Consider the following 25,013-nt stretch of genomic DNA (forward strand, 5'->3'; position numbering starts at 1 on the left):
AATAAAATCCAAATCCCATATAGGAGGCCCATTTCAATCCAATGTAGGCCAATGACAATAAGGCTTAACAAGCCAAAAGCCCATAAACAGGGACCTTTTTTACTAGCTAGAATGCGATTGATCTTCTCTCATGAACAAGAGCAATTCACTTTTGTTAAGTAAAACCTCTTCCATGGATTCGTAATTGACATTTTTGAGCCTCAATCCCCACTGTACTCTGAAACTACAGAGACTAGACCATGCTCCATGTACCTTCTCTTCTTCCAAATTCCAAGTCAAACAATCTTTGAATTTTTCATGAAAATATTGTTTTGACTTTTCTTTATAAATGACTTTTCAACATCTTTCGACCAATTTCTTGATTCTCGGGGTGGGCCAGGAACATCTTTCGCAATAAAAATATCATCTACGGGCTGGACTGCGCCTGTGTAATCGGGAAATGGGCTTTAAAACAAAGGGGTCTGGTTTTTTTGGGCTTGTTTCTACAATTTAATGCAGTTGTCAAAGGCCTGGCCCATAATAAATTAAACCAGGAAAATAAGAGGTGATGGTGGTTGCCGGTTGGTGGTCAGTGGTAGGTCCCTTTTGTACTTGTACCTTATAAATGCCACCCAAAATATACAGTACTTGTTTTGGCCCTTTTGGGGATTAAATGGTCGACGTCTCTTATTAAAAAATCAAGATTTTTGTCTCAATATGCCACTATCCATCCTTCAATCTATCGCGACAATAATCGCAACACTAAATATGAAATCACCAATATGAGAAATATTTATGGGTTTTCCCATTTATGAAGAAATATTGTCAAGAATTAGGCACACCATACAGGAAAGTGAAAATCGAACTCATAAACTTTCAAGTTTGTAAAATTTAATCAAGAGAAATTCATTACCAGACTATCATTAGATCCCTATAAAAGTGATGTATACTATTAACATAAATCATAATGGCATTTCAAATTCAAGTTTTGAGTACTTGTTTATCTTCTTTTGCTTCAAAACTTCATGATAAAAGCTCAATCATTCTCTCACATTTTGGTTTGATTTCAAGTAACAAACAATGCAGTGTACTCATCATATCCATTGTGTCTTTTCTCTTTTGGAGGTTTACGTTATATTATATAATGTATACAGTACTTAGTTTTAATTGCGCACAAATCATTGCCATTTATCTTTTCTCTCAATTTTCACCATGGAAGTAATCATACCATTTGATGGTCACTGGTCAGTCAAGGACTCATGTAGTTAAGGGGGTGTTAGAAAGAAAAAAATTTGGGATTTGTGTTAATATTTGAAATATCACAGAAATGACAGCCGAAATCACAAATATCATAGAGCGGAGGGGTAACTGTAAAATATGAAATATTAGTGTGAGATTCTCTCTCTCTTATCTGCTTCACCAGCTCACCCCACACCCTGTCTCTCTCTGCCTCTCCACACGCATACGCCCCATAATCGAAACAAGTAAACAATCCGCTCTCTCTCTTCAGTATTCCTACCTCATCACGCGCACAGAGCTGCTGAGATGCCGCTGATGCCTGACACCGGTGAATCTCCGGCCACATTTTTGTCGCAGTCAGCTCTTGGTCACCAGGTCCTCTGCCTATCCGAAAATTTTCCCATTTTTTCTTCTTTCCTTTTTGGCTTTGGTGGTTGTGAATCTCTTGGAGCAAAACAATTTACTTTCTTGTCTCATCCACCGACCTTTCTATTTTCGATGCGAGCTCTCTCTTTTTTTGTTTTCTTTTTGTGTGTTAGATAGGAAATTTTTTTGCCAATCGAATCTAATGTACTCTGATTTTATCTCTCACTCTTCTGTTACTGATTTCGATTCTAATTGTAATTCTAGTGCTTGAATTTGCTACCTCTGAGTTTTGATTTCTCATGATATGGTGTATAGATGTGCTTAACAAGCTTTAGATGGCTGAAATTATGGGGTTTTTATGAAACGAAAACTGATTTTACCCTTTTTGTAACTTCGAGTCAAATGCAGGTCGTCTTGCCTTTTTCTTTTAGTTTTAAATATCTTTTGTTGATACAGGAAGAATGAAAAAAAAGCCAAGATAAGTGTTTTTTAGAAGTTCTTTCCTAATTTGTGTATACTTGCAGTTCGCTGTGGACTTATAGCTACGCATGATTGTGAATTGTGATATATCAAGGGAGAATATGCTGTATTTTCGTTCTGCATAAACGCAAGGTTTGTCATATGACACCGTCAGTTCCATCTTAAATCTAGGTTTTTGTTGTGATTTGTTTGGCGCTTTCCAAAAGAAACTGCCCTTTCGGTTTGTTTTAATATTTGAATTTGTTGCTCCTCATCCGGAACTTTAGGTTTTACCCTTTCAGTTTCTGGGGTTTTGGTCTTAGCTTGAAAGCCTAATATTTTTTCAAGCTTACAAAAGGTATTGGGTACCTTAGAAGTATGAACTCTGTGCGTTTTTTTTATCGTCCTTAAAACTATTGGAAAGTTAAAGTGTTTTTCTTTTTTATGTGAAGTGCTATTTTTCAGATTCTCTTCCTTGCTTGAATTTAGCATCTTTTTTGTCTTCTTGAAGCTGTTCTTTATGCTTTCCACTCCTTGCTCCTTATAATCATTTTCATATCATGTTGCCATGCTGTATTTCTATTTGTGAACTCCACTAGGATTTGTGAGAACGAAATGCGTATATGCAGGTGCCAAAATGAATGGATTTCAGAGCAAAAACGTTAAATTCCTTTTCCATGTTTTTCTTTAGTGAACATCTTCCTTGCTGTAATAAGATGTTTAGCTTTATGGATTGAGTTCCTTACTTGTATGGTTCACTACTCTCTAAGAGTTTTCTGATTGTTCCTATTTTAATTATCTATTGGTGGATACATCATTGTGACTTGTGATGATATACAAAATAAGGTTTTATTTAACATGAATATGCCCAGTTGTTGGGTTAAGCTAAGAATCGACAAGTCGTATTATCATCAATAAATGTTGTCTGCTACAAATGACAAGCACTTTTAAATGTTGTCTGCTACATAGAGAATAATTTAACATATTGTGGTTCTCTTAATTCTTGGCCTACGTCGTAAACCTTAAACTTCATCAAGTTACATTAACTTTATCTTTAGCTCTAGAGCACTCTCTCTGCATAGCTGCGTGTACATCAAATAATAATGTCTTTGGAGAGATAGGTGCAAAATAACTTGTATGGTTAGCCACATTAGTTTATGACATATCTGATTTTAACCTTTATACTCAATCTCTTCTCTCTTTTTGTCCTGTCTGAGAGTGATGGTATTTTATTTATTTTATGGTATCTTTAGCTGGACGCTTGAAAATTATTATCCTGATGGCAACTTTTGACTTGGAGGTGGTTTATTGACAGGTTGTTCACTTGCAAGGAGTAGATCAGATGTGGCTAGGATGTTAACTCTTCCCGTTAAAGATCAGATTGAGGATAAACTGGTAAGCACTTTTTATTATGCATTGCTGGGAGAAGATATATCATGTAGAACTGATCTGCATTACTGACAATTGCATCATAATATATCTTGTTCCTGTTGGCCTTATATGTACTGTGCATTTGTATTGGATATGTAGATTGTGTCTGAACTGAATAGAAGCTCTTCAAACAAGAAATCAAATGGAACACCGATGAAGACACTTATAGCCCAAGAAATGTCAAAAGATGTGGAGTCTAATCATAGCCCACCTAATTTGGTTGCAAAGTTGATGGGGCTTGATGCCTTTCCGCAGCAGCAGCCCAATTCAGCTGCAGAAAAAGCCCATCCCAAGGGTTATTCTTGGTGTTCTTTAAGTCATTCAGGATCATTGGCAGATTGGGATCAAGTTAATGGATTCCAGGATGAGAGAATGCATTCCAAAGTTCATCACTGCCTAGGGCAGAATGAATACAAAGATGTTTATGAAATCTGCTTGCATTCACAAAAAACTAATTATGGGAGAGATAATTCACCCCAAAAGGGAAGACTTAATGACAATATAAATGAGAAAAAGATGGCTCTTGTTCTTCAGAAATTCAAAGAAGCAAAACGTTTGGCTACAGATGAGAAACTTCGCCAGTCTAAGGAGTTCCAAGAAGCATTAGACGTTTTAAGTTCCAACAGGGATTTATTTCTCAAGTGTTTGCAAGAGCCAAATTCTTTGCTTTCCCAAAATCTGTTTGATTTGCAGTCTATTCCTCCCCCTCCTGAGACGAAGCGCATCACTGTTCTTAAACCTTCTAAGGGTGTTGAGAATGATAAATTTGCCGGATCTAGAAAGAAGAATGATATACAGGCAAAGAAACCAGCCCTGGAGGGTCAAGCAACTAGGTTGGACAAAAGTCCTGTATATTCTCCTATTTTTAGTAATATGCAAGTTGGTGAATATCCTGCTGAGCCCACCAGGATTGTGGTATTGAAGCCTGGCCCTGGGAAAAGTCATGACCTTAAGGCTGTGCTTTCAATGCCTTCTTTGTCACCCAGAGTATTACATGGAGAAGATTTTTATGAGGCATCTGAAGACGAGGAGTCACGGGAATCACAAGAATTGGCCAAAAAGATCACACTGCAAATGCGAGAAAATATGATGGGTCATCGCAGGGATGAAACTTTGCTTTCTTCTGTGTTTTCCAATGGATATGTTGGCGATGATAGCTCATTTAACAAAACGGAAAATGAATATGTAGTTGAGAATCTGAGTGATTCAGAAGTCATGTCTCCAACTTCTCGGCATTCGTGGGATCACATCAATAGATTTGGCGGGCCCTATTCTTTCTCCTCTTTCAGCCGTGCATCATGTTCGCCAGAGTCATCTGTTTGCAGAGAAGCAAAGAAGAGACTTTCTGAAAGATGGGCCATGATAGCACTAAATGGGGGTTTGCAGGAACAAAGGCATTCTCGAAGAAGCTCTAGTACACTGGGTGAGATGCTTGCAATTTCCGATGCAAAGAAGACTACGAAATCTGAGGAAGTGGTTAGTGAGGAACAAGAACCTAGGGGATCAACTTCAGGCTTAACTAGTAATTCGAGTAAAGAAGAGGTCTTGAGTGATTCTCCAAAAGGTCTCTTGCGATCTAAATCTTTACCTGTGTCTTCAACGGTTTATGGTGCTAGGCAAACTGTTGAAGTTCCAGATCTTGAGCCTGACAAAACACAAGTGCCAAAGGAGTTAACAAAGGCTAAAAGCATGAAATCATCACTTAAGGGAAAAGTTTCCAGTTTTTTATTTTCGAGGAATAAGAAATCTGGTAAGGAAACACTGGCCCATTTTCATTCTTCCAATGAATCTCAATCTGCCAGCCCCGAGACTTTAAGGTCACACACAGATTTTCCTGGAAATATGAGCAATGATATTGCTCACTGTGTTAACAGTAGTAGTTATGATGGTTGTCTATCCCCAAGTTTACATGGATCTGCAAGCAAAACTTCTTCAGCTTTAATAGGAGTGGGACAGAATCGTGCTGTTTTTTACCTTGAGGTATGGAGTATCTTCTTTTATGTTTTCGATATGGTTATTCATTTCTACTGCTCTCCTTTTTTTATCCAATAGTTTCGTCTAGCATGTGGTTTTATCGTGTTACCGTTGTTATTGGACAAGATCAATGAGTTCCGGTCATTGCCTTTTGATTGGTCGTTTACACTTTGCTAGTGTCTCTTTGCATTTTAAAACCCCCAAAACATACTGATTGATTTAGAGATGCTACATCTACTTGTTCCCTCCCTGTACACCTTTGCCAAGTCTAAGTTGGTGCTTGCAGGATTGCTCATGTTATGATTTGTTTGGAAGTTGCGTCAGAACACAAACTGATTTGATTTAGAGATTATGATGTGTATGACCAATATATTGCTCTGGATTGGTGTAGAATTGATATCCTTGGCAACACAATCTTTAGTGATGTCGTTGTTGAAAAAGTCTGCGTACATGTCTACGTACCTAAGTTCCAGTTATATGCATAGAAGCGAGGAAAAAGAGAAAGGATGAAACACTATTAGTCATACGAATTTACTGTTCAGCTACATATTTGTTTGAAGGGGGGGAAAAAAGTTAACAAACATACTCAATAGGCACCCCTTGAAGTAAAGACTACTTCGTGTAAAGCAGGGACTTTTTCGGTCTGATGTTGAATGTTAATACTTGAAATACTCTGCTGGATTGTGTGAATGGAAAAAATGAGCCTTGTGCATCTATGGCGTGATCATTTATCCTAGGGTTATCATCCTTTGCCTTTGCAGGAAGGTTTATCTGTGGCAAAACCAGTGATGCTTGGGTGTGTAACTGAAACTGAGGACCAGCCAAGTCCAATTTCAGTTTTGGAACCACCATTCGGGGAGGATGACCCGACAAATCTGGAGTCCTCTCGAAATATGAAGGCAGACCAACGAGGTATATTTTTGATCGGGTTAAATTGAGAAGTTATGTCATTCTTCACAATCTTAATCCCTAGGCTTTTCTTTTATTATCAGGATTGGGTCTGCCTCATATGTCCAACTTGATTGACAAATCACCTCCTATAGAGTCAATTGCCTGGCCCCGGTCATGGGATGATGCATGTGCAAATACCGCCACCCGTCATCTCTCGAACCCCTCATTGGTTTCCCCAGGCCCTGAGGAAGAAGAAGAGGATTGGCATTCCGTCGTCAAAACCCTACTATCAGGAGCTGGCCTCAACGTCGAGGTGCAATCTGACACTTTTTTGGGCAGATGGCATTCTCCTGATAGCCCATTAGACCCATCACTGAGAGACAAATATGCAAACCTAAACGACGAGGAGCCTGTGCATGAGGCAAGGCGAAGACAACGACGATCAATTCTGAAACTTGTATTTGATGGCGTCAATACCAGCCTTGTGGAGATTACGGGTTATGGACCAGACAACAGCACAAGGTCAATGGCATGTAACATGGTCAATGGTAGGTTCGTAGCGGGTGCATCGGCATCACCCACGGTGGTGGAACAGGTGTGGGACCTAATGAAGGAATGGTTTTCTAGTGAGGTAAGATTATATTTGGGAGATTGTGGTGACAGAGACAGCCTGGTTGTGGAGAGGGTTGTAAGGAATGAGGTGGTGGGGAGAGGCTGGGCTGAACACATGATGTTGGAGTTGGATAATATAGGGAAGGATATAGAGGGGAAGCTGCTGGAAGAGCTTGTGGAGGAGGCTGTTTTTTTCCTTTAATTTTGTACCCCTATTTATTGTAACTCTATTATTGCCCAATTGTGTATTTAATTTTAACGATGAGGCCCCTGCTTTATTTGTTCAATGCGGTCAGATGTTTAATGAGTACTTAATTGACAAATTGTTAACCCTTTTTTAGTTTTTTTTTTTTCTAAAAAGATATGTACATGTGATTCGTGAATAACTACCGCTTGATACTCGTTCTTCATTGTCAATTTATTTGCGTTAAATCGTATGAACTCGATAGGTTTTGAATTCGATTTTCATTAGGAGCAATATCATTATGATTACGTGATGAGTTTTGACGTAACTTATCATATCATTAAATGAGAAACTTGTGTGCTCGCAAGCTTGATTGCACAAATCTAGTCTCGTATCTAATGTTCGAAGTATAAACTTACATGATGTCATTCTCAGTTATCAAGAAATGACGATTCACATTGAAAGCAATACCATTGTGGCCACACAATGAGTTTTAACCCAACTTATCATGTCATAGGGGAAATTTCCGTGCACGCATGTCTGATTGCTCAAGTTTATATTCATATCAAATATTCAAAATGCAAACTCGCATAATGTCATTCTCGGTTATAAAAAAGATGGCTTCAGTGTGTTTGAAACATGGACTGTAAAGTGTAAACAAGGCTATAGATCTGCAAACAGGCTTGCCCACGAAATCACGGGATGGGCCGTGGATGCCTCGTGTCGTGTGTAGCATTGAAGTGGTCCTGCTGGGTTTGCAACATGGACAGAGTCACACAGGAAACAATGTCGAAAGATCTACGAACGGCTTGCTCACGAAATCACCAAATGGGCCGTGGACCAACCTCGTCTGTACTGTAAGCATTGTGGTGGGCTGACCGGGTTTGTCATAAGGACGATAAACGAGCCAACGAGGTCCATACAACCTCATACACTAAATAAAATAGCACAATCATCATAATATGACAAAACCAAAGAGGACAACTGATCTTCCTTCAAAAGAGGTGGTTGGTCTGGCTTTATCACTAATCAAGCCTTGTCTTTTTTTGTCCATTCCCAATCACATAATCCTTTTTTGAAGCTTATCTCTTCATGAAATCAATTAACTAACGTTGTAATGATGTGTTGAATGACCCATGAACCAACCATTTGTTCATAATTCTGGTAAAACTTCCTATCAATGTTCAACATTGTATTTTATGTCATTCATGCAAAGATAATTGTTGACAAAAATATCCTACAAATTTTTTAGAATTTAATATAGTATACAAGAATTTGACCGTCATAGGTAGATGCTTTAAACAGTTATTCGCTTCACACTTGGCTATCAAGCGTTTAACGTGGGAGTGATAACTGATATATCAAAGGTGTGTCCTTTCCAATTCTCTCGTACTAGAGCAAGATCCTCTGAAATGCTCTAACGTTCATAATGGATATGGACCGAACTATCTCACGATGTTCTGAACCCAATTCACGTAGGGCTTTAATAATGCGGGATTTGGAAAGATCTACATACATATGGACTCATTTGAGATACTGTCCTATAAACATAATAATAAATTTAATAATGAATAATGATAATAATAATAATAATTAATTGCTCTAGATAATACCAACAATTTGGAGTCATCAGCGTCGGTTGTTGGTCCCCTGACCTATGTAGCAAGGAAATAGAGAGGACAGGACACCTAAGACGTTTTAAGTTATTTGTTTGTAACCGAAATTATTTATGTTCGCGTAGTAGCCAGCCATCAGCATCTGTCGGTGTTTGGTAACCAAAAATTTATGCTTCAAATACAATGTAATTTGTTTCATAATTCATACTACTTCATTTTGGTAAAAAAATAAAATAAAATGAAAGCCCAAGAAAGACGAGAATGGTTGACGCAGTGGATCAATGGTTTATGGAGCAAATTGATGAGACCCAAACCCAAGACAACCCACATGTTGAGAACATAAAACTCATACATTGATAAAATAAACATACAATGGATGAGTTAATAAGACGTGTTTTAAAATTGTGAGCTCTAAACAGTCTTCGAAAGTCATGAAAAGTCTTACAACCATGTGATGAGTTGTGTTTGAACTTGAATTTTGAAAAACGGACGATATCTTACGATGATTGTCAAATTTGGATAATAGAGTCATTGGTGTTTCCTAATAGTAATAATATCAGAGGGAGATTGTTTAGCTTGAATATAGTTGAATCTACGTGATTCTTGGTTCGGTTTGGTGGGCTTGACTCCGACCTACAAGTGAGGGGTAGATTGTTGAAAAAAGTCTCATATCATTGGAACGACGATTTATTGTACATGTTATAAGTGCATTAGTTTCCTTACTTAATATGACACGTTTTAAAATTGTCATGGAAATTCCTGGAAGTCTCGAGCCCTGGACAATTTTGAAAAGTCTTGGAACTCCTATGAGGCTTGGAGTTGGACTTGTAAAAAAGACAATATCTTATAATTATAGTTAAATTAGGGCAAAAGTAGGAGTGTCATCGATCAATTTCAGTCGATTTTTGATGTTAATTTAATCGATAAAATAATTGATTATTGACAATTCAATAGGATCAAATATATATTTGACAAAAATCAATTGACGGTTAATTTGATTTGACAAGGCTTTTTGGACAGTTCTAGGCGAAAGAGTCCATTGGGCTTCCTAAACACCGGGAACACCAACGCGCAGCCAATAAACCAGACCGACCCTAGGTCAATTCCGGTGGCAAAAACTGGTTCGAACCCAACCACAACACAGGGACATATATCTACCTCCCCGTCGGTCTAGTTTTCCTTTACTCTCACTCTGCGATAACCTTAAACTTCCTCTTATTAATTCAGCGCCCGCTAATTCGTTCTTTTTCACTATCGCTGAAGTCAATCACCACCGTCACCACCAACAACTCCACTTCAATTTAATCCCTAACAAGCCCCTACTTCAAATTTATATTACTGGCATTGGAAGAAGAGTCTCGTCTCTCATCGTATAGAATCTCGATCCAGATCTGAGCCCCGTCGCACCAGATCGGAGTACAATGGAGGAGGCACTGGAGCTAGCGCGGGCCAAGGACACTAAGGAGAGGATGGCAGGAGTGGAGCGTCTTCACCAGCTTCTAGAAGCATCGAGAAAGAGCCTTAGTTCAGCGGAAACCACGTCACTTGTCGATTGTTGCTTGGATCTCCTCAAGGACAACAACTTCAGGGTCTCTCAGGGTGCTCTCCTGGCCCTTGCCTCCGCTGCCGTGCTCTCCGGTGAACACTTGAAGTTGCATTTCAATGCACTTGTCCCTGCTGTTGTTGAGCGCCTCGGCGACGCCAAACAGCCTGTCAGAGACGCCGGCAGACGCCTGTTGCTTACTCTCATGGAGGTCTTCTTTACATAAAAGTGTATTGCTGTTAATTAAATTTGAATTATCCTTTCCATCATGCTCTTAAATTGCGTCCACGTTTGAGTCTGGTATTATTTTACTTTTTTCTTGTTTTAATTAGATAAGATTGACTTCATCTAAGCAACTTATATTTCGTGTTATACTATGTATGTTGTATTTATTATGATAATTGATTGTGTATGCCGTCCCTGTAGTCATACTGGGGGCTGTCATTCTTTTGTGGCTTAGGAGCCTCATTCACTTTGTTTTTCTCTCCTCACTTTTTCTTGATGCTAAAATTAGTTGGTGAATGATGTGTATTGACACTAGTACATGTGTTATTTAAGTGGAATATGATTATCTAAGTTCAATCAACGGGATATGCATTTTTTACAGACTTGCTAGAATTCATAATCAATGATATGGACGGAGCTGTTGAGGCTTGCGGAATATCTATAACTTGTAGGTTTAACAGGTACAGCATAGAGGACACCATTGTAGAGAGATCTAGAGAAAAAAACAAAAAAAGATCGATCTATTGCATTAGTTAAGCTGTTAATTATTTTATTACATTTCAATCTGATTTGAAATTGAACATAGAGATGATCCAAGGACTTTGAAAAAATAGAACTTAAATAGAATATATTAAGGATGAGCTGTGAAGAAGGCATATTTGGCTATTTTAGGAAAAACACCATTAAGCACAATGGAAATTTTATTGGTCTCTCATACCCTGCAATGATATATGTTGAATGGGTGTAGCAAAAATGAGAATGTTGGGGATATTAAGAGACAAATTGTCTGAAGAATGAATATGACAGAAATGAGTATGTTGTGCTGGATGGAAGCAACAGAAGGCAGGATATAATAAGAAATATACTGTTTCATATGGAGTAGGGGTAGCATCAATGAGGATAAGATGGGAGAAAATCGTTTAAAATGGTTTGGGCGTGTACGACGTAGATGATATTGGTGCTATGGCGTGAACATGTGGTAAAATAAGGGAGTTAGATATGCTAAAGAGATATGAATGAAATGGAAGTGATAAGAAAGGAGATAGGCTTCACAGGCTTGGTGGAGAGCTAGCATTAGATCAAAATGACTGGGAAAGAGTGTTGCTGTGTAGGTTCCAGATAGTCAATTCCAACAAATTTATCTAATGGATTATGTGGCCAATCACAAATTAGATATTGATACCTCAATTTGATCCATGCTGTTTAAGAGAATGGGGAAAAATAGAGATTATGACTTGTGCATTGGAGGGAAAGGCTTAGTGATTCCAGGGAGGCTATAAGATGCCATCGAGGGTCTAGTGAGAAGATGTAAATTCGGTCCTTTAAAGTTTTTTTAACCCTGCTATTTATGATTTTTCTTAAATCAAATTCTGTTAATGACCTCACTAAAGTGAATGGGCAAATCAACAAAGGAAAGAGGACAAGAAATACTTTTGTTGTTTGCTCATTAAACACATTTTTCGTGTTTTTGTGGCTTGTGTCTCAGGTTTCTTCTCCAACTATCATCGTTGAAAGAGCAGGCTCTTATGCATGGGCACATAGAAGTTGGAGAGTCAGAGAAGAGTTTGCTCGGACTGTCACATCTTCAATTGGTCTTTTTGCATCCACTGAACTCCCTCTTCAGCGGGCTATTCTCCCACCTGTATGATACACAAGCATTCCTGATGCAGGATACCAGCATTTTTTTTTGGTCTTAAGCTTAGATTATAAAGGAAATCATTATTAACTTCTATGTTCTTTCCAGATTTTGCAGATGTTGACTGACCCAAATCATGGTGTTAGAGAAGCAGCTATAGCGTGCATTGAGGTTTGGCACTCCTTAGATCTTAACTACTTTTGCATGTGATTGTGTTGTAAAGTTAAGCTGTGAATTGTGATATTAATATAGCTTTACACTTAAAAATGATTAATATGTTTAGATGTTGGAACTTTTTTCTCATTTTAGCTTTAATTGAGGTTATAAACTCTTGAAAAATTGTCACTCCTAGAAATAGTATGGCTTAATGCAGGAGGCTACTGCCATTATAGAATTCAGTGAGGGTCCGATATATATATAGTCTTATGTATGCATTGTTGTGATGATGTTTTCATGGTTTGAATCTGTTGCATTTTTTTGTTTTAATAATTCTGAAACAACCTTATCATTGTGCTAAGGTCTACTAGTTGCACATTTTAAGCTGGAGGAATTAGAGATTGTGTGGGGAAACTTCCTTCTAGGCATCATTGATTTGCATGATGATAGTTTTTCTCCTTGCCTTACGCATTTGGATTCTTGATTGGGGATTGTACATAAATGCGGGAACCTCATGTGCATGAGGGGCAGAGGACTAGCTTGGCTTTTGAATTTTGGAACTCACTCCTGACCTTTTCTTCCCCTTCTCCATGGAAAATTCCTTGAGATCATGTCTAGGTACAATGAGTGTCAAAATATCTTCATTTGTGGTGACTGTGTTCCTTGATAGTGGGGGGTCTTTTGATTCAATTAAAAAAAATAAAGAAAAAGATTACTGGGTTCTTTTTATGTGGTAATGGACTATCAGTAACCATTCCTTGTCATCTTGTTAATTCTGTGGCTATTTGATAGTAGGTGTCCAGAGACATTTATCTTCTATTAGCATAACCTATAAGTTTGGACATGTCATATGGAAATCTTATATGGTTTCTGAAATGTTGAGACCGTATATTTGTGCTTTACTGTAGTCTTGTTGAGATACTAGTGATGTTGTTCTAAAATTTATTTATGCCAATGCAACTGAAAAGGCGCACTATACTAATTATGGGTCTCATTGATACTTTCTCGATGCAAGAGTGGTCTCAAAGGTTTTCTGGATTGTGTCTTCCTGATTTTTGGTTCAGGAGATAGACCTTTAATTTGATCATGATACCGTTTTCCTTTCAGGAGATGTATACGCAAGCTGGGCCTCAATTTCGTGATGAGCTTCTGCGCCATAATCTTCCCATGTCCATGGTGAATGTTTTAATCTAAGTCACTGTTTTCTTGTGTTATATTTTTGGAAATATCTAATTTTGCTGTACCTGTTTGCTTTTAATATGATATTGAGTGAAGAATCTCTCTTTGTATTAGTAAATATTTATATATTTCTTTTGAAAATGAGGTTATTTTAATTTAGGTTATTCTAATCTTGATGCAACGCACAAATGCAGATGAAAGATATTAATGCCCGGCTAGAGAGAATTGAACCAAAAATTCGCTCTTCAGATGGACTTACGAGTAATTTTCCTGTTGGGGAGATGAAGCCCACAAGCATAAATTCCAAGAAAAGTAGTCCGAAGGCCAGGAGCTCCTCAAGAGAGAATTCTCTGTTTGGAGGTTTAGGACCCTGCTGTTTCATCTGTGGATACTTGTATATATTATATGTTAATGTTCTCTGCAAATTTAATACCATCATTTTTGCAAATGAAGTTAAAAAAGCAATGAAGGGAGGAAGATCCATTTACTCTAGATTGCATCTTTTAAGATGTTCCCTGTGTTGATAATTTTTGCTATTTGAAAAATGTTATCAGTTGCTTCTTGTGTTTGTAGAACTTGGTTCTAACATTCAGTGTTTTATATTGTTTATGATCCTAATAGGATGTGATGATTAAGTGTTTCACTTCTGGAATATTGAAAATAAACTAATCAAGTTTTGGAGACATTAAAGAGTGTGAATTATAATTTGCCATTTTAAAGTCTGTGTATAATTGTTAAGCATTAATGATTTGGTGAAATATCTGTCTTGCCCACTTCGTGCAGGCGAAAGTGATTTCAGTGAAAAACCTGTTGAGCCAATTAAAGTGTACTCAGAAAAGGAACTCATTAGGGAATTTGAGAAGATTGCTTCTACCTTGGTGCCAGAAAAAGACTGGTCTATTCGCATTGCTGCCATGCAGAGAGTTGAAGCCCTTGTTGTTGGAGGTTTGCATCTCATCCTTGCTCCTTTCTTGCAATGTCTCTTTCTTTTAGTGTGGTAAATTGTATATGTTAGGATAGTTACTTTGTCATTCAACCCAATAAGTTAACTTGTTGGCTTAGGACATTTCACATCATTTATACATATTCTAACACTCCCCCAACACGCGTGGGCTGGGCAATTCGACTGCCCAACACGTGCACAAGAAATGAGGGCCCAACACTAGGGCTACTCTCACGCAAGACCCTCACTTGGGGCAACAACAAACACGCAAAGGCCCACACTTGGGTCAACAACAAATGGGGGGTTTAAATTGCAAAAGCTAGGTTTGAACCCAAGACCTCCTGCTCCGATACCATGTTAAGGTTAGCTACTTTGCCATTCAACCCAACAAGTTAACTTGTTGGGTTGGGGGCCTTGTGACATTTCACATAATTTATACATAGTCTAACAGTATGGCTTAGTTTCATTGAGTCTTGTATTTTATGTGCTCTATCCCTTTTCCCCCTCTTTTTTTTTTTTTTCGCTTACACTTTCTTTACTTAACTGCCTCAAGTTGTTTTCATTCTTGACTTTCTAATTTGTTTTCTGCATGGCTATGTTTTCACGCTACGTTTATGAGGGCACAGACTCTCAACATGAGAAATTTTAGTTGCAATATTCCTCTGTTTCCCAGGCGAACATGGATGCTGATATATCTGTCCCCTATAATTTCTTTCTTGAAGGAGCTGCTGACTATCCTTGTTTTCGCGGTCTCTTGAAGCAACTTGTTGGGCCATTAAGCACACAACTATCTGATCGAAGATCTAGTATAGTGAAGCAGGTAAGTTCGCACATGCATCTACTTTCTGGTTCAGGTTCTTGTTTGTGGCCCCCTCTCTTGTTCAGAGTATTGGCCCATGAAATGCTCCATCCTATTAATCTTGGATATTCTTTTGCAAATTCTTGTTGCTCGTCTTTCTTGACTTCTTGTAAAGTGTCTTTCGATAGTGGTTGCTGATATTTATGTACAATACTGTAATGATATGGATATGTCACCTTGCATTTGATATCTTCACTATTTGCCTATTCGGTTGTGCTGATAACTTTTCTTCAACTGACACCAGCCATGCAATTAGTACTGCATTGGCGGAATTTCTCTAGTGGCTCTTAAGATCATTTGGTTTCTAAACTATAATGTCAAGATAGTCTCAAATCTGATATAAATCTGGCCTTTGTAAGACATAACTGGCTGTACCCTTGGTTGTTGCTTAGCTGATTTTTTTTCACTTATAGGCTTGCCATTTATTATCGTATTTATCAAAAGAGCTCTTGGGAGATTTTGAGTCATGTGCTGAGATTTTCATTCCGGTAAGTTAAACCAGATTTTTTGGCTAATTATTACTGTCTTTTCATGCTTGTAATTTTTGTTTATTAACATTGTATGAATATCAGGTCCTTTTCAAGCTGGTCGTGATCACAGTGCTTGTAATTGCAGAGTCTTCAGATAACTGCATAAAGACGGTAATTATCTTTAATTTGTTTGTAGTTTACATTTCTCCTGTCAAATTTGCTTATTTATTCCTTTCCCGGGCTCTAGATGCTGCGTAACTGTAAAGTTGCTCGTGTACTTCCTCGAATATCGGATTCTGCAAAGAATGACCGTAGTGCTATACTCCGTGCAAGGTATTGCAGTGCAACTGATTCTGAAAGATTTATACCTGCGGGCTGCAACTGATGTTGGTTTAGTTCAATGATGTCTCCCTTTGTGTGTTGCAGGTGTTGTGAGTATGCATTGTTGATATTAGAAAATTGGCCTGATGCTCCTGAAATACAGCGATCAGCTGACCTATATGAAGATCTAATAAGGTGTTGCGTGGCGGATGCAATGAGTGAGGTACTTGTATTTTGAATCTGACATTATAGATATTCCAGTAACTGATTCATATTTGGTCTGTCTAATTGCTCTGGTGTGGATGCTAATTGGTACTGTGCTTTTTTTGTAAAGATTGGTCTCCAAACTCTGAGCTCTGCATACCATCAATTGGCTCCACATTTTCCTGGAGATGATTTAGATTCTTTGTATTTGATCGCTGTTCTTATATATTGTTCTTTAATGTTTTTTTTTTTGTGATTTCTTTGTGCTATCTTTATACAAGGAATGGCTGCATTTTTCTTCTGGCACTTTTATGATTTATCAATTGGTCGTAACAAGTAGAAGTCTGCATCTTGACAGGTTCGTTCAACTGCGAGAATGTGTTACAGAATGTTTGCAAAAACTTGGCCGGAGCGTTCTCGTCGCTTATTTTCTTCCTTTGATCCTGCTATTCAAAGGGTATTTGGTTTTTCTATATTTTTCTAACTTCATTGGCAAGACTTCAAGGATAATGAAAACTTCTCTCCTCTCCCTTATTCTTCGCAGGTTGTAAATGAAGAGGATGGGGGCATGCATAGGCGATATGCTTCTCCTTCTCTCCGTGATAGAAGTTCACATACGTCATTCACTTCTCAGGCATCTAATGCAAATTTACCTGGGTATGGAACTTCTGCTATAGTTGCCATGGACAGAAGTTCGACTTTATCCTCCGGTGCATCGCTTTCCTCTGGTTTGCTTCTTTCACAAGCAAAGTCCTTGGGTAAAGGAGCAGAACGTAGTCTTGAAAGTGTGCTTCATTCGAGCAAACAGAAGGTGACTGCAATTGAAAGCATGCTTAGAGGGTTGGAACTCTCTGAGAAACACAACTTCTCAACTCTCAGATCGTCTAGCTTGGATCTAGGTACAGAATAATTGGTGCTTAATTTTTGCTAAGAAAACAAAATCTGCCAAGTTTGACTGTTAGTTTTTCTATCATTTGATAATCATTCACTCTCGAAAGAACTGATGAGTTAAAATGGGATTATTTTTATGAGCGGCTAAATTTCTTTATTATTCCTCCTAGTGCAGGAGTTGACACTCCATCATCTCGTGATCCGCCATTCCCTTCTACTGTTTCGGCTTCAAATAGTCTCACAGATTCATTAACCTTAGAATCAACTGCCTCTGGCATCAGTAAAAGTGGCAACCACAATGGTGGATTGATGTTGTCTGATATCATTACCCAGATTCAAGCTTCCAAAGATTCTGGGAAGCTATCATCATATCACAGTAATCTGGCAGCTGAATCTTTGCCAGCACTATCATCATTTTCAGCTAAGAGGGCTTCTGAAAGGCTGCAAGAAAGAGGTTCTTTAATTGAAGATAATAATGAAATGAGGGAGGCTAGGCGACATATGAACCCTCACATGGACAGGCAATACATTGATACACCTTACAGAGATGCAAACTTCAGGGAATCACAGAACAGTCACATACCTAATTTCCAGAGGCCACTTTTGAGAAAGAATGTCAATGGACGAATGTCTGCCGGCAGGAGAAAGAGTTTTGATGATAGTCAACTTGGAGAAATTTCAAACTATGTAGAAGTTCCAGCATCTTTGAATGATGCTTTAGGTGAGGGTTTAAGTCCAAGTTCTGATTGGTGTGCTAGGGTTGCTGCTTTTAATTATCTACGGTCTTTGCTACTGCAAGGGCCAAAAGGAATTCAAGAAGTGATCCAACATTTTGAGAAGGTAATGAAGTTGTTTTTCCAGCATTTGGATGATCCCCACCATAAAGTTGCCCAGGCGGCTCTCTCAACCCTTGCAGATATTATTCCAACTTGCCGGAAGCCATTTGAGAGCTACATGGAAAGGATGTTACCTCATGTTTTCTCAAGGTTGATTGACCCAAAAGAGTTGGTTAGGCAAGCTTGCTCAACAACTTTAGAAATTGTCAGCAAAACTTATAGTGTTGATTCTTTGCTACCTGCATTGCTCCGTTCCCTTGATGAACAGCGGTCGCCAAAGGCCAAATTGGCTGTCATTGAGTTTGCTATCAGTTCGTTTAACAAGCATGCAATGAATTCTGATGGTGTCAGTAATATTGGCATCTTGAAATTGTGGCTTGCTAAGCTGACACCATTAGTTCATGATAAGAACACCAAGCTTAAGGAAGCAGCTATCAACTGCATCATCTCTGTCTACTCCCACTTTGATTCAATTACTGTTCTCAATTTCATTCTTAGTTTATCAGTTGAAGAACAAAATTCCTTGAGACGAGCACTTAAGCAGTACACTCCTCGTATTGAAGTGGACCTGATGAACTTTTTGCAAAACAAAAAAGAGCGACGCCCGAAGTCCTCTTATGACCCATCTGATGTTGTTGGGACTTCTTCTGAGGAAGGGGGATATGCTGGTGCATCAAAAAATAGTTACTACTATGGAAGATATTCTGCTAGTTCGATTGACACTGATAGCGGTCGGAAACGGTCTTCTACACAAGAATCAACCTTAATCACTGGCGGTATGGGCCATGTAACTTCTGAAGAAGCTAAGGAGAATATGTATCTGAATTTTGAGACTTCTACCCCTTATGTTCACAGTTTCAAAAATAAGGATGTACCTTATGCAGTCCATCCCACTACCCAAAACATGTCTCATACTGACCGGCTGGAAAATGTAAATAATATTTTAAACCTGGAGGGTTTATCTGCTCCACCTGTGGACATGAATGATCAAATAAATTCTGAGATCTTGGGGGTAGCTGAAGGCTTTGGGCATGAAAATGGTGCTTCTCCTGACTTGGACCATAATCATAAACCTGCATCAGTGAAGATTATCTCCATGCAAGACACAGGTCCTAGCATTCCTCAAATTCTTCACCTGGTAAGTTCTGGAACATCAAAATTTTCTTTTAGTAATCAGAATTTTACTGTGTATTGAATCAATTAGTATCTTTTCTGAATACTTGCACGCTCATTGAAAAGAAAGTGATGTTGGGTTCCTAATTGTTGAAATTTTTTTTTTTTGTTCGTAGATTTGCAATGGTGATGATGAAACTCCTGCAAGTAAGCGTGGTTCTATACAGCAACTAATTGAGGTTTCTGTTGCTAACGATCACTCTACTTGGTCCAAGGTAATATCCCAGTTTATGGAGAATTGCTTTGTGGTCACTCAGTCAGGAATTTTGGTTACCGTGTCGGTTTTGAAGTCTAGAATTAGATTGGGTTGGTATCGAATTGGCCGACGGTCTGACACAATGATATTACTTAAAATATATTATGTTTGGAGCACAAATCTGCTGCTAAAGAGAAGTTCAGGGGAAAAATCTTTGCTGTTAACTATTTAACTCTTATGAGTGGTTGTTTGTTCTTTAATGTGTTTAGTATGATCAAATTGTTGCCTATTAAATGCTCTACTATGTTATTCTTTAATGTGCATCCAACTTATTGTGTCATTAGTTAAAAGATTGTTGTGTTATGGTCTATTTAATTTATGTTTGTGAATGATTTCGTAAATCATGTATTTGCAGTACTTCAATCAGATTTTGACAGTCGTACTTGAGGTTTTGGATGATTCTGACTCCTCCATTCGGGAGCTTGCTCTCTCGTTGATTATTGAAATGCTTAAAAACCAGGTCTGTTGTTTCTTTCCTTTACTATTGTCCTGACATAATCAAGTGCTTTTGCTTATGGGCATTTTAGTCTTCTCAAAGGTTCTTTTGGTGACATTGCTTTCTTTGTCATGTTTCCAGAAGGATGCCATGGAAGATTCTGTTGAGATTGTGATTGAAAAGTTGCTTCATGTTACCAAAGATATTGTTCCCAAAGTAGTTAACCTTTTCCTGAGCTGGTCCTTTAACTTAGTTTTTTTTTCACTTTTGTATACTTTTGCTATCTGTGTCTTATGTTTTCTGTTCTTTATCCAGGTCTCTGATGAAGCTGAGCACTGCCTGACCATTGTTTTATCGCAGTATGATCCATTCAGATGTTTGAGTGTATGTCATTTTTGAACTCTCACTCTACACATGTTCACATCTTTATGCACCTATATGCAGACATTTTGCATATGGGCACACACATGCTTTACTTGGAAATCCCTGGAGTAGAGTGAATTTTTCTTTTTATCCTATCCATGCTCTGCGCAAAATAAGGTTTATTATCTATTAAGATTTGTTACTTTGTCATTCAACCCAATAAGTTAACCTTTTGGGTTGGGATATTTCACATCATTTATACATTTTTCTAACTCTCTCCCACGTGGGTTGGACAATCTGACGGCCCAATACTTACACAACAAACAAGGCCCAACACTAGGGCTACTCTCACACAAGACCCTCACTTGGGGTAACAACAAACACACAAAAAGGCTCACGCTTAGGGCAACAACAAATTGGGGGAGGGGGGGGATAAGTTGCGGGAGCGAAGGTTTGAACCCAAGACCTCCCCTTTGATACCATGTTATGATTTGTTACTCCCAAATTTCCCTCGACAGAGTTTAGACTGTACGGGGATAGCGAGTGAGGGAACCAGGGTTAACATGGTCAACCATGCCACTCAGAGCTGGGGTTCTCTTTAAGGCGGTTCCTCTTCCTTTGGGCTCTGATCGGGGCGCCACTGAACTGATAAAAATGTGGCACGTAAGAGCGTCAGGAGCTTGTCCTTTGTAATGAGCTCAAGCATGCTTGCGATTCTGGGTCTCAGCGGAGCCCCAAGTCGGGTTGGGTTGTCTTATAATTTGTTACTTTGCCATTGGGTTGGGGTATCTCACATCATTAATATCTTATTCTAACATTATCAATAACTGATGTTGCAGGTTCTAACATTATCAATAACTGATGTTGCAGGTTATCGTTCCTTTGTTGGTCACTGAAGATGAGAAAACTCTCGTGACCTGCATAAACTGTTTGACGAAGGTATTTTCTTTTGAATCTATCATCTGAAAGTGTAACCATTCATTTGCCGCTTTCCCTGCTGTTATTTTTGAGGATTATAAAATCATTGCTTTCCCCTTCAGCTTGTGGGTCGGCTCTCACAAGAAGAATTGATGACCCAGTTGCCATCTTTCTTGCCTGCGCTTTTTGAAGCCTTTGGAAACCAGAGTGCAGATGTTCGCAAGGTAGTTCTTGTGTTTATTTATGTTGATAATTTTTTCAGTAAGGTGCAAAGAAATGCCTAATCATTTCAGAACTTGATATTCTAGTAAGCTATGGTTACGATGTAAAGGAGCCGAACGTTAGGTTCTGAGTGTTGTTAAGCCTGTGTTTGGATTGTTTGTGTCATGGTGTCAATATTCCTTTGTGTTGCATTTGAGACTTTGCCTCTTATTCATTTTCACATTATGTGGCAGTTTAACTCTTTATCGTTGGTATAGCGTCTATAGCCCCTAGAAATTGGATTTACTTGTCAGGAAATGTCACTGTTATAAATATTTGAAGTAACATGGTTGTTCTGTTTTCATCTGAACAGAATGAAACCGCCAAATCTGAAAAGATTATTCTTTTTACAAGTATAGTTTTGAACCTTGAAAGGGGACAAGAAAAGTAGTATGATTGTGCAACATTAATCCAACATTAATCCGTAAATATTTCGCGAAAGAGGAATTGATGAGCTCTATTGTTTTTGGCTTTTCATGCGAGGGTGATTTGCCAAGACTTATTGGCTAGTTGCTCTAATGATTCTGTGATGCATATATTGATTGTGTTAAATCACCAAACCTCCCATTTGTCTAAGCTTGTTGGGAGGGGGTTCCGTGTTCTACATATTACAGCACATTGCTCTGCACATTTCTGGATATTCTTCACAAAGTATATATTATATAAGCCATATCTTTTATATTTCTTCTGATTTATTTTACCTGATATTTGGTGCAGACTGTTGTTTTCTGTCTGGTGGATATTTATATCATGCTTGGAAAGGCCTTTTTGCCATACTTGGAGAGTCTCAACAGTACACAGTTGCGGTTAGTTACCATATATGCTAATCGAATCTCTCAGGCCAGGACGGGCACACCAATTGATGCCGGCCATGATTAGCTCCTGTAGGGATTTTGCCAAGTTTTCCCGTGTTGTTTTCCTTCGTCGTGTATTTTGTATATCGTGTGAATGTATTGTGATTTGTGAGGGTAGTTATATTTTTTTTCACCTTAGGTTTCTCTTGCTTTTTGAGCTCGTTAGGTATTCAATACACCTTTTGTCTAGTTTGGAGGAAGAGTGCATTTCGTGAGAAGCATGTTTCATATTACTACTGTCCTATATTGTAATATACATTTGCACAACAGTATCAGTTACATTGAAGAACGAAATGTGTTTCTTGTCGACATCCACACTACTCTGCGAGAAATCTCTTCATGGTTCATAGGTTAAAGTGCATAGGAAGATTTCATGAACACTTGTAGGAATGGTTTGGTCTTTTTGGGGTACAATGGGATTTGTGAATCAACTTCTATTTTCTTGTGAAAATTCTAATTTCGTTAAAATAAGGGTCTGTTTGGTATCACTTTTGTTTCTTGTTTTTTGTTTTAGTTTTCAAAAAATAGAAAACCAAAAAAGAAAAAATATTGTTTGTTTGTATTTTTTGTTTTGGTTTTATGATCAAAAACAAGTTTTCAAAACTTTTGAAAACAAAAAAAAAAGTTTTTAAAAGTTCTGGAAACAATATTTTTTATTTTTGTTTTTTATTTTTTGAAAACTAAAACAAAAAATAGAAAACAAAAGTGATACCAAACAGACCTTAAATTTCTGATGGACAGTTTATAAGTCTATGTGTTTTTTAACTTTTTAGTACAGGTTTTAAAGTGGGGAGCCCTGAAAACCTTATCTTATGGTGGATTGCGTTTTAAAGCGGACAATATCTTATCATAATACCCAAGTTTGGATGAAGAGTCCGTCTCTGTTTACCAACTCGGGGAGAGAGCTGTGCAACTCTGGTTACACTTAGTGGGCTTATCCTGGCCCACAAGTGAGGTTTTCTACTTCTCTTATGTGGATGAGCCCATGTTGGACAATTAGTTGAACATGAGTCTGTGTGTTAAAAGCTATGTTGGCACTAAACCGAACTACTTTCCATTTTGAAGTTTTGCATTACTCAATCCAATCGTAACACAAGAATCTATCACCCTGATCATCAAAATTGCTCATATTTTGCGATCAATGGAGGTGTCTCCTCTCTCATTACAGTCATTGTTCAGGCACCAAAAGCCGTGCAAGTAACATTGTATCGTACATCCATTAGGCGGGAATATATGGAATGATATTAAAATTGATTTCACATAAAAAAGATCATGGTTTAAAATATTATCGTCAAATTATAGTTTCATTTGAAATATATTAAATTAGAAATGAATTACATTAATCAGAAATATATGAATAAACATAATCGGTCATATTTCAAAAATAAATAAATAATTCGGTGGTCCATATGAAATATTGCTAATATAGTATATTGTATCAGAAAATATTTATCTTAATTAGCTTCAAAGGTTAATGATATGTATTTGGGCATCAGATTTGCTGGATATATTTCTTTGTAAAGGAAAAAAAACAGATGATATAGGACTAGGAAGATCCCTTTATAGGCTTTCAAGAACAACGCTAGAAAGATTATTTTTGATATGGGCATCAGTAAATAAAGAGAAAAATCACATTTTATAGATTTTTGTAAAATTTCGACAGAATCCTTGTGATACTATTTTATATCTGCTTCTTGTCCAAATACAGGTCACAGGCTAGACCTTTATATATATCATTATTTGTAGATTTCAAGTAGCCAAGCAAAGAAAATACTCAATGCCTTCACCACCGGGGAAATCTGCAAGGAAGATAACAGCATTGGTGGTGGACGACGACATGACCAACCGGATAATTCACCACAAGCTCTTGAAAAGCCTTGGCATAAAGAACCAGGTGGTGATGAACGGAAAAGAAGCTGTTGATGCTCTTTCTTCCGGACAAATCTTTGACCTCATTCTGATGGACATGGATATGCCTGTCATGAATGGCATTGAGGTATTTACTTATATACACATTACATATGTATGCATTAATTGTTGCCTCACTAGCATAAGTTTGAATCACTTGGAGTTGATTAACACAGAAAGAAACGTTGAAACATATCTTTCGAACACGATGTGTTTGGCAGGTGCAAACACACTGTGAAACGCAACCTATATATGGAAAGAAACATCATACCCCAAATCGTAAACGATAATCACAGCAATTAAGGATTAAATTGTGTTTTAATGCATTCGTAGATAGATGTTCAAAGGATCGAATCCAAACTTAAATTGATGTGATATATGCACATATATATCTTTATATATATGCATGCATGTAAAATCTGCATGTCTTGTGTTACCAAAAAAACCCTTTGGTTTATGATGACAGGCAACAAGGAAACTTCGTGCCATGGGTATTCGCAGCGTGATTGCAGGCGTATCCAGTCGTTCAGAGGAAGGAGAAGTGCGAGAATTTATTGAAGCTGGGCTTGATGACTATCAACAGAAGCCTTTGACCACTACTAAGCTCTTCTCAATCCTCCATAAGCTGGCCTAACTACAAGCCTTTAATTGAGGAAACTTTCTTCTTTTTTTCTTGTCGTTTTGATGTTCTTCAAATTTTGTACTGATTCTTGACATAAAGTGTCAATACATGAATACACGGACCATCAAATTATTGGTCTACTATACATTAAAGAGAACATTGCACACCCCAAAGTCTAAAATGGGCCCAGCTAGGCACGAGTAAACCC

General features: G+C 38.0%; 3 protein-coding genes across 4 annotated transcripts; all 3 read left to right on the forward strand.

The window, feature by feature from the left end:
- The first annotated feature begins 1,390 nt into the window (after window positions 1–1,390).
- On the forward strand, window positions 1,391–7,364 carry LOC119984663. Of its 2 annotated transcripts, XM_038828722.1 has the most exons (6): window positions 1,391–1,593; window positions 2,109–2,196; window positions 3,359–3,438; window positions 3,574–5,454; window positions 6,210–6,360; window positions 6,441–7,364. In XM_038828722.1, exons 3-6 carry the CDS (start codon window positions 3,397–3,399, stop codon window positions 7,151–7,153), a joined length of 2,787 nt encoding a protein of 928 aa, XP_038684650.1. In that variant the 5' UTR covers window positions 1,391–1,593; window positions 2,109–2,196; window positions 3,359–3,396; the 3' UTR covers window positions 7,154–7,364. The 2 variants fall into 2 exon arrangements, with proteins under 2 accessions (XP_038684650.1, XP_038684651.1); XM_038828723.1 differs by lacking the exon at window positions 2,109–2,196.
- Window positions 7,365–9,815: 2,451 nt separating this feature from the next.
- LOC119984664 (CLIP-associated protein-like) lies at window positions 9,816–22,586 on the forward strand. The gene is made up of 21 exons (XM_038828725.1): window positions 9,816–10,505; window positions 12,006–12,161; window positions 12,264–12,326; window positions 13,419–13,487; window positions 13,685–13,850; window positions 14,274–14,435; window positions 15,156–15,253; window positions 15,706–15,780; window positions 15,865–15,933; window positions 16,010–16,095; window positions 16,189–16,306; window positions 16,646–16,744; window positions 16,832–17,186; window positions 17,354–19,152; window positions 19,304–19,402; window positions 19,799–19,903; window positions 20,021–20,095; window positions 20,195–20,263; window positions 21,113–21,181; window positions 21,283–21,384; window positions 22,139–22,586. Exons 1-21 carry the CDS (start codon window positions 10,173–10,175, stop codon window positions 22,298–22,300), a joined length of 4,329 nt encoding a protein of 1,442 aa, XP_038684653.1. The 5' UTR covers window positions 9,816–10,172; the 3' UTR covers window positions 22,301–22,586.
- A 1,466-nt stretch (window positions 22,587–24,052) lies between these two features.
- LOC119984265 (two-component response regulator 24-like) lies at window positions 24,053–24,817 on the forward strand. Its single transcript, XM_038828130.1, has 2 exons — window positions 24,053–24,271; window positions 24,650–24,817. The coding sequence occupies exons 1-2, from the start codon at window positions 24,053–24,055 to the stop codon at window positions 24,815–24,817; spliced, it is 387 nt and encodes a 128-aa protein (XP_038684058.1).
- The last annotated feature ends 196 nt before the right edge of the window (window positions 24,818–25,013 follow it).

Source organism: Tripterygium wilfordii, chromosome 18 (genome assembly GCF_013401445.1).
Source record: "Tripterygium wilfordii isolate XIE 37 chromosome 18, ASM1340144v1, whole genome shotgun sequence".
NCBI classification, from domain to species: domain Eukaryota; kingdom Viridiplantae; phylum Streptophyta; class Magnoliopsida; order Celastrales; family Celastraceae; genus Tripterygium; species Tripterygium wilfordii.

Bases quoted from the DNA above. Each gene is read 5' to 3' on its own strand.
- LOC119984663 (XM_038828722.1), top strand. From the start codon at position 3,397: ATGTTAACTCTTCCCGTTAAAGATCAGATTGAGGATAAACTG. The intron at 3,439-3,573 runs GTAAGCACTTTT...TTGGATATGTAG, and splicing joins ATCAGATTGAGGATAAACTG to ATTGTGTCTGAACTGAATAG. The intron at 5,455-6,209 runs GTATGGAGTATC...TTGCCTTTGCAG, and splicing joins GTGCTGTTTTTTACCTTGAG to GAAGGTTTATCTGTGGCAAA.
- LOC119984664 (XM_038828725.1), top strand. From the start codon at position 10,173: ATGGAGGAGGCACTGGAGCTAGCGCGGGCCAAGGACACTAAGGAGAGG. The intron at 16,096-16,188 runs GTATTGCAGTGC...TGTGTGTTGCAG, and splicing joins AGTGCTATACTCCGTGCAAG to GTGTTGTGAGTATGCATTGT. The intron at 19,904-20,020 runs GTCTGTTGTTTC...TCATGTTTCCAG, and splicing joins TTGAAATGCTTAAAAACCAG to AAGGATGCCATGGAAGATTC.
- LOC119984265 (XM_038828130.1), top strand. From the start codon at position 24,053: ATGCCTTCACCACCGGGGAAATCTGCAAGGAAGATAACAGCATTGGTG. The intron at 24,272-24,649 runs GTATTTACTTAT...TTATGATGACAG, and splicing joins CTGTCATGAATGGCATTGAG to GCAACAAGGAAACTTCGTGC.